General features: G+C 34.9%; 1 protein-coding gene across 1 annotated transcript; it reads right to left on the bottom strand.

Moving 5' to 3' along the window:
• Positions 1-1,991: 1,991 nt before the first annotated feature.
• LOC139094081 (facilitated trehalose transporter Tret1-like) lies at positions 1,992-8,574 on the bottom strand. The gene is made up of 6 exons (XM_070644996.1): positions 8,106-8,574; positions 7,866-7,978; positions 6,354-6,646; positions 4,985-5,316; positions 3,651-3,975; positions 1,992-2,472 (listed from the first exon to the last, which is right to left on the bottom strand). The coding sequence occupies exons 1-6, from the start codon at positions 8,423-8,425 to the stop codon at positions 2,233-2,235; spliced, it is 1,623 nt and encodes a 540-aa protein (XP_070501097.1). The 5' UTR covers positions 8,426-8,574; the 3' UTR covers positions 1,992-2,232.
• Positions 8,575-9,515: the final 941 nt, after the last annotated feature.

The following is a 9,515-nucleotide window of genomic DNA, read 5'->3' as shown; positions in this document are numbered from 1 at the left end:
TTTGATATTGCACTTATAGAATAATTTAATAAAATTATTTTCAACTGTTGTAAAGCTTCATAGTTTTGTTCGGAAACTGATAGAAATTTTCTCTTTAGATACAATGTAAATAATTGAATGGATATAAAAATATAGTAAATGAAATACAAGCGGAAGTAGAAAAGAGTTTAGTTAAGAGGATTAAAAGCGCATTTTAGTCATTATATGTATCAAATGTGTATCCTGAAAAGTACATGATGGTAAAATGGTCGAAAATCCAGCATTAGAATAGCATGACTCGGACCCTAAGCAATATTCGATGGAATTCGGTCTCAGACCAGGTACAAGTCGGAATAAAGCTAGATATTTGATCATTGCTACGCCATGTGTCTTTAGGGCTGCACAACGTGTTCACTGAAAACACCGCTACGCCAATATATTAATGGTAAGGCGCATAATTGTGAAGGCTGATTTCAATCCATTTTTACGGTGAAAAATGTAGTTTGACACATAATGACGCTTGTCCTTTACCTGACAGTGCCCCTATCAGATAAAGATTATACAGAAATATCACTACGGTACGGTCTCATTGCGTGTAAGAATAAAAAGCTCTTTAAGTTTCCTCCTATGACAAACTGATAACCTCTGCTCAAAAAACAACGTTCACAAAAATCATGCTAACAACTTTTTTCTTATACAGCTCAATTTATGATAATTCGTTGAGCGTTCTGGTCAATAAAGAAAATCTCATCTTTTTCTCCTTCTTTGTTATTCTTCCTTTTTTATCCTTACTTTCCTTTCAATATCTCGTTGATCCCTATTTGTGGGAACGAGAGGATTCTAAATTGATGGTAGAATACTGATTTTGTTGTCATAATGCCTATCAAAATAGAGTAAAAGTGTGAAGAGGTGGAGTAAAAATTATGGGGTAGTACTCAAATGACGTGTACTGGAAATGGTATTTAGGAAGAGAGTTAACTATATTCCATACAAATTTCGAGTCTACTTTGAACTCAACATAATGAGTCTTTGGAATCTTTCAAGAATATGTTAGGCTTTATGAATGAATTTTTCAGTGAGTCGAAGTGGCTCGGTGGCAGAATGGTTCAGTAATTTGGATGGCTCTTAATCATTTTAACACCGACCCAGCGATCATGGGTTCGAGACTCGGCTGGGGAAATGTTTCATTTGTCCTTTTTCGAATCATAGATGGTAGAAATGCAGCTTACAGTTTTTCTTTGTAGGCTATAGACAAGTATTGCCATCAAAATAGTGATTTTGATTCCACTATAAACTGGAGGTCAACTGATTGCGATGATCTGGCGTATCCTTACTGATAAAACAGTTACATTAGGATAATAAAATACTTGCTACAGCTCTAGAGAATCGCTTGAGATGGGCAGGTCATGTGAACAGACGACCACAGGATGTCCCAGTAAATAGAGTAACCTTCGATACTTTGTGGACGGCAAAAGATCAAGAGGAAGACCGAAAATGTCCTGGATTGGTTGTGTTGATAAGGACGCTAGAGTTCTCAATATCTCAAATCTTTAAACGCGGCAATGAGCGGGCCTACGTGCGCATCAGCTAAGGAAGGAAGTAAGTAAGTAAGTACGTGCAGCTCTGGATATGTATTTTTAACTGTTTCTGTAGATCAGAGCTGTCTAAACTATTTTCTGCACCGACCCACCTTGGTGGGAAACAACGATCATAGCTGTTGTGGATGATTCAATTTTATTGACGGTATAAATGCCTCTTTATATCAATAAAATGGATAAAATTGTGAAATATTTTACTATGAATGTGTATGTACCATAAAATATCAATAGATTGTGCGGAACTCTGCCTTAGCAAGGAAATAAAAGCACAATTTTAGAATGTAAAAATCTATTTAAAAACAAGTTTTGAATCACGTTTTGACATATTCGACATGTAATTAAGAACACATGCCTTCCATTTATTTTACACACATGTAGTAAAATTCCAATTTTTTAACAAAGATTTTCCTTAACTCGAATTAAAATTTTCAATTAGTTTTAATTAATTTAAATTACTAATTGTGTAATAAACAAAAAAAAAAGTAATTATTGTGCTACATAAGAGCAATGAGAATTTTTTTTATTTTTCAATTTGAAAGTTTTTAATTGAATTTTTTCATCCATTTGATTCTCATTCTCCTCGCCTTGTCCCATTTCAGGTGTTTTATTGTGCATATAATTTCACAACTTTCCATTCACTTCCTTTCCCATAATTTTAATGCCGTTGCTGTGTTGCTTTTATTGTAAAATATTCCTGAATATCATTTAAACTTTTACCATAAGTCTCAGGTAGAAAATAATGTACAAAAATGCAAAAGGCGAAGCTGCTTATGGCGAATAAATAGAACATGACCTCCATACCGTACATGTTGAGTGAATAAGGAAAAAATTTTACAGAAAAAAACATGAAATTGTATGCGATGAGCACTAAAATTCCCGACATTTTTCCTTTTACCTGGTTTTTATTAGACGTAGTTGTAGTTTTGAATGTGTGCGAGTGCATGCATTGAAGATATTGTGAGAACATCAGCATCATCCATTTGTGTGTTGAAATAACATCATGAACCGAGAACGGAAAGAATAAGAAGAGGAAAATAGAAATCAGTTAGGAAAATGAATGAGTAAGGATAATATGATGGTGGTTTGGTGTTGAGATGCGCATAAAGGCAGTGATGTTCAAATTATGTTTCGCAGCACATTGGGGGTCGATTTTTCTTCCGTGATGGTATGGCACGGTATGGTTTAGGAATGGTACATTATCATTAGTATATGTATGGTATAGGCAAGGTATAGGTAGGGTATAGGGAGGGTATAGGTAGAGTACAGGTCCAGTATAGGTAGGGTATAGGCAGGGTTTAGTTAGGGTATAGGTTGGGTTTAGGTAGGGCTTAGGTAGGGTATAGGTAGGGCTTAGATGGGGAATAGGTAGGGCATATGTAGGGTACAGGTAGTGTATAGGGAGTGTATAGGGAGTGTATAGGGAGTGTATAGGGAGTATATAGATAGGGTATATGTAGAGGATATGGAGGGTGTAGGTATGGTAAAGGTAGGGTATAAGTACGTTTTTTGAATAGTTCAATGGTACACTTGGTATGCAAAAGTGGTATACCTGTCTCGTACCAATTTAACTCCATTGCACCGGTGCGACAAGACAGTACTGGTGCATCACGGGTACGGTACAAGTGCATCTTAGGTTCGGATACATAGTGTATTAGTGTAAAGTAGAACAGAGTTTCATTCTAACTTAACACAATTTTGAGCATATTGACTTAATTAGTGTGCATCCAAAGTGTGCCATGCCTAGAAAAAGTTTGGACAGCACTGGCATTTACAACTTGAATCTGCCCAAAAGCTACTAAATTATTTATAATTCAAAAGTTGAACATTTCATTGAAAAGATCAAAAATTTCCTCATTTCCAAAAAAGCTGTCATATCTTAATATACATCGCATCCATATCTCGGCAACCAAACCGACCACACCAAAAACCTTTATCTTCATCAAAACTTTCGTATTAAATAGGAAGCGTAGTACATTGAGTAAGGGATAAATGTAAGAATGGAATATTGAATCTATTTTAAGCTTATAACACCATCAATATAAAAGCATATCAGGTTGTCGTCATCATCCTCACCTCAATAGGAAATAATTCACTGATTAATGTCCATGGTAAAATCATTACACCTAAGCTTGAAAAGGATATGTAACATAATATTGAGATAAGTAAATAAACTTCTTTATATTCTTGTTGTTGCTGTTGATGTCCGGATTGTTGATACTCAATATTGATCTCGTTTACCTTCAAACTGTCATTGGATGGCATTTGAATATTTAGGAAATCTCGTCCATTTGAAAATTCATCCATATTTCGTACCAATATGCCAGCTATAAAAATGAATATCATCATACCCAAGCTTGATATGTACAGCAGAGTTTTTCTATGGCATTTTCGTGATAACCTGATGGTGAATTAATTTTTTTTACCGTACATTCCATTCGATATTAGATTTTTTTTGTGTTGGATTATGTTGGGTAGAATGGAAAGTTATGAGGAAGAGATTTAAAAGAAAATGAGAGAATATTAGCGAGGAATTAAGGATGAATAAAGGCGTAATAGTGATAAATTTCTATTTTCTGTACTGTTCTGTGCTTTTCATTGCTTGTAAATTGAGGAAATTATGAGTAAAAAGTAATTAAGTTTTTAACGACTTTTTTAAATTTGAATTTTAAAGTTAGGAAATTTCAAAAATTATCGAAGAAAAAGTTCATAACTTCTCGTTGGACGATCACTTGACTTGCCATTAAACGATTGACAGACAATCGACAAATCTGCCGACCATGACCCCCTCAAACAGCAAAGCTTGGTCTACGCAATTAGTTTGATCCTAAGTATCCCTTAATTGTTGGCAACTTTACTTGTCATTGAGTACTGGACCGGCAATCGATTTACCTGCTGACCATGACCCCTTAAATTGCAATGCTTGGTCTACCAAATGAGTATGATTCTCAGTACCCCTCGATTTCCGGTAACTTAACTGTCATTAAGCATTTGACGCCAATGGATCTAACCGATGACCTTGATCCCGCTAATATATTCCAAGAGAAGCTTGGTCTATCCACCGATCTTGATCCCTCAAATACGTGTCAAACGTAGCGTGGCCTAACAACCGACCTTGATCCCGCAAATGTATGTCAAGCAAATCCTGGTCTTACCGCAAGATTGTTTATTACACAATTTAATTACTAATTCAAACCCAAGTTCCACAGTCCCACATCACGTTTCCTATAAATTTAAAAATAATTACAGTAAAGTCTAGTGCTAGGTAGACTCTATTGAAGTCAAAAGAAAATTGCACATTATACATGCTTGCTCGTTATAAGCTCGCCTTAAATTTACACCTTAATTTTCTCCCATTTTTCCTATTACACAAAAGCACATGAAAAGGCAGAGAAAAGTACCATTATTACCCAGAAGCAATTACAGACACGACCAGACGTAGTCCTCCGAGCAACATGAGCGCCATATTTTCATTTATTCTCTCAGTAAAGTTAGAGCTCAAATTTCGAAATATATTTATAGTGTAAAAAATAAGAATATAGCTGCCTGAAGCTTGTTGGAATAGGAATATAAAGAGTAAAATTATCAGCGGTTTGTAGACTTGTGGCTCCTTTAAAACTTTTACCAATTTTGCCACCAAACTTTTCCTTTTTCCTACATCTGCTGTTGATGTTTTCACTTGAATATTAGCCTCTCTCAATTTTTCACTATTAATTAATTGGTGATAGTAGAATGTAGATAGCTATTGATAGAGAAATGTGAGAGAATGAAAAGAAAAAAGGGGTGAATATGTTGTGAAAAATATAAAGCACAATATGGGAGGAAAAAGTTTCTTTTTTTGTGATAAAAGTTTCACATTATTTTCTTTAAAAAGTTTTTTTTTGTTCAGTTCCATTTTTTTCTAGATTTTAGCACAGTTTTCATGTCAAGTTAAGACATTTTGAATTTAAGGTTATGTATATTTTAAAATTTGAAGTCAAGCTTTTTAAAACTTTAACTGTTCAGAACTCAAACTTAAGCAATTTAGCAGAGACTTGACTTCTCTCCGGTTCGCTAAAACTTGCTAAAAACCGATTAAAATTTGCATGGATTTTATTTCTGCTGGCTCTTGTGAAGTATAACATTTGATACAGACTATTAAAATTTGCATGGATTTTATTTCTGCAGGCTCTTGTGAAGTATAACATTTCATACAAATTTCAATCGGCTCTTCGCTAAGTTACGGCGAATTCAATTTTGCTTTGACTTCTGTAATTTAGACGACTAGGTCAGTGTTGTCCAAACTGTGTTTCGCGGTCCACTACTAAAGCAAAAAGTTTAACTAAAGTTTAACTAAAGTTTATCGCTTGGGACGGCTATCGCTGGAGACCGGTTATTGCTGTGGACCGGCTTTCGCTGGGGACCGGCTTTCGCTGGGGACCGGCTTTCGCTGGGGACCGGCTTTCGCTGGGGACCGGCTTTCGCTGGGGACCGGCTTTCGCTGGTAACAGGTGTCATTGGCGAGTGGCCACTTTCGATGGCTTCTGTTATTTGCCTCCGGCTGGTGGCCGATCGTAGTTGATATTCGGCCGACTTTTGCAGATTACGGTCGGCCAATTGCCAACTTTGATTTGGACTAATGCATTGATTTCGTTCTATTTGAAGTTTGGACAACACTGGACTAGACGATTATAAATGCCAATCTGGCTACACCCCTTGTTATCCTAACAATATTCACGAAAACTGCGCTAATCTCCAATAAAATAAAAATAGAACAGATAAAAATTTATTCAAAATTACATGACGTCTCCGATAGATCCACTCGATAGATGCCAATGCCTTTGAATTGCTCCTCTCACGACTTAATGAAACAAACCAACATGGACTTTCAGGAATTTGCATAACAATAAGTATTGTTATAAACGCGATAAAAGCAAATATAAAGCTCATTGTTCGCCATGAGAAGAAGATATTTAGGAAATATGTGAGTATGATGCCAAACGATACAGATATACTGTTTAAACACAATAACATGCCACGATACTGTGGATTTGAAATCTCACTAACATAAACCAGCGCAACAGTTACTAAGCCTAGAAGCAGAATAAAAATAAAAAAAAAGTCTTTTGTTAGGTCTGAATATTATTATTTGTGAAAAAGCATTTATACGTAAAATGAAGACGAGAAGCAACAATAACAATATTGGACTGTTGCTATGTCTCAATTATAATTAATTAATTTATTTAGCTAAGAGAGAAAAAATATCGACTTTCCATTTGCTTATAAAGTTCGTGTGCAGATACTTCCCCGAAACAATTAATTTATTTATAGATATAGAGCAAGAAAATTTGTAGTCCAATCTTTTATATATACCGTTATCATTTCCACAACAACAAAATATGACATTTAAATTCCTAGAGGGATATTGATGCTTTTTACATGACGTAGATATGATTTTGAATTCCTTTTTATGATAATCAAGATTTTGAACAATTTTTTGAATAATTTTTAAGATGAAATCAACTGTGTATTTGTGGTGATTGTACTAGATCTGGGGAGCATACTTGATGTGTATTAGGTAGGGTGGAAAGAGGATTTTCATAAAATATTGGGAAACTTTATGAAAAAATCGGGACATTTCTAAGTTTGGCACTATTACGGTTCTTTTGGACTTTTCTTAGTCTTAATATTCAAAGAAGTAGTTAAATTTCGTACGAAACGTTTTTATGCAGTTTTGGACTTTTTGAAATATCGGGACATTTTGAGGCTTTTTCAGGACACAGCAACAAGGTAGAAAAGTACACCAGCTTCACGGCAAAAGTACAAGAGATGGCCGCCCTGGTATTAGGGGAGGAGAAAAGAAGTAGCATACTAGAGTATATTATGATAGAAGTATACTAGGAGTATACAAGTGGTATGAAGTAAACTAGGAGCATATTCGGTCATATCGATAACACTATTTAATAATGATTGGAAAGTTCGGTTTCTGATGGGAATCGAACCCAAATCCTCACTAAAGAGTGATACACATATTCAGACTGATGTCTAACCACTCGGCCACAGAGACCTTACTTTAACACTGACAGATTCACCTAAATAAGTGTCGTTATCCCAGATTCCAATTTACTCAAACACTCACACTAATCTCTTTAAAATTTAAAGCACTGCATTTTCAACAAAATCTCCATTTATAATAATTTAATAAATTAAACTTTTTTAATCAAGAAAATGTTTGAATAATTCCCACTGGATGGGAATTTGGTTATATTTTCATTATTGAATAAATATTTTCTACATAAATATGATACATACCACCAGCAATGCCCGATAAGACTCGAGCCACATAAATCATATAAAGATTTCTCGAGAGGGCAATTAGCAGCCAGGCGAATATAAACGGTATACAAATTATTGTCGATAGGCGCCTGAAAATGAAGTAATTTTAAGAGCAGTGCTGAATAATGTTCACATGAATGAGAAAAGGTAAATTTTAATTAGAGACTACTCATTGCTTCCAGTATTTGCATATATCCATCCATAATATTTACTTACTTTCTACCATATCTATCCATCAATGGACCACAAACAAGTGCCCCAAGTGCAGTTGACACAGTGACGATTGATGCAACCAGTGAAGCACTATCGAGATCTATTTGAATATCACTTTCAGGTTTTGTTAATTGTGGAATGAGAATCGATGAGAATGACAAATTGATGCCAGCATGAATGACTGGTAAGTTAATGACACAACTTGCCACAATTTGTGGAATTGTATCCTTAAATTTAAGTTTTTCATCACCATCACTTGGTCTTGGTTTAAGATCATCACTATCTGTATTGACATTAAGCTGTTCAATCTCATTTGTCGTCATTATTGCCACTCTCACACTAAAAGTTTTTTCAAAGATAGATGCTGAATGTCAACACAGTTATGTACACTTATTTTTCAACCTGAACTGTTCATTTGATATATTAAGCTATAGAGAACTTCCTTTAATTTTCTGATTCCGACTTTGCAGACTGAAAAACAATTTAGTATTAAAAATCTATCACAAGCACATAAATGAGTGTTTTTTTATCATCACTATCTTATCATAATTAGCTCGTACGAGAATCGTAGACAATGGAAATAAAGAGGCTTATCATCACGTTTATATTCGTCATATTACAAAGGTCATTTTAGTAATTTTTAATATCATGATGATATATATGAAGATAGTGGAATTAATACAACAATTAAAGCTATATGTGTATTAAATCATTCTTATCTGTAACATCTGTCTCTAACTTAGTTTCAGAGTTGATCAAACGGTGATTGACTTTTGGATTTGATTTACATAATGGAATGTGGATTTAAGATTTGCATGTTTACTTAAAAAATTACAATGTTGTGATTTGAGTGATGGATTGAGCTTACAGGACAGCAAAAGTACAATTCCGAATAACGGATTTCGAGTGGGACTCGAACCCACATGTTCTACGAATTCCGATCGAATGCTCCTACTGAGCTATCGTGGGGTTTTCCGATAATATGACAAAGCATCATATATAACTTATACATTTTCTGTATCCCCCTTAATACTGCACTCACAATGATATACCGTTGATAGGCCATTACAGGAATTCACATTTACATAAATGGTGGGATTATGCTTTATCGTTATCGGGATCGGGATCGGGATTCCTGGGAAATCCGGGTCCTGAAAATTTATCGGGACTAGAATTTCGAGGAAGTATGACAGAATCATTAAACATCACTTTTAAGGTTTAGTCAATCTCTAGTGACACAAATGGAGAAAGTTCTGTCACGTCATAGCTCTTTTATTAACACCTTTTTGTCTGGAAGACACACGGCGTAGAATTGGCCTTAAATTCGGCTCCATGTCATATTGACTCTGTTCTGTGGCTGAATTTCATCAAATTTGGTCACGCTGGCCAGATAATGAATTTTCGGTTATTTCA

Source organism: Chironomus tepperi, unplaced genomic scaffold (assembly GCF_022539635.2).
Source record: "Chironomus tepperi strain 1889 unplaced genomic scaffold, CSIRO-AGI_Ctep_v1 contig_349, whole genome shotgun sequence".
Lineage (NCBI taxonomy): Eukaryota > Metazoa > Arthropoda > Insecta > Diptera > Chironomidae > Chironomus > Chironomus tepperi.
This window is presented reverse-complemented; position numbering and strand designations above follow the sequence as displayed.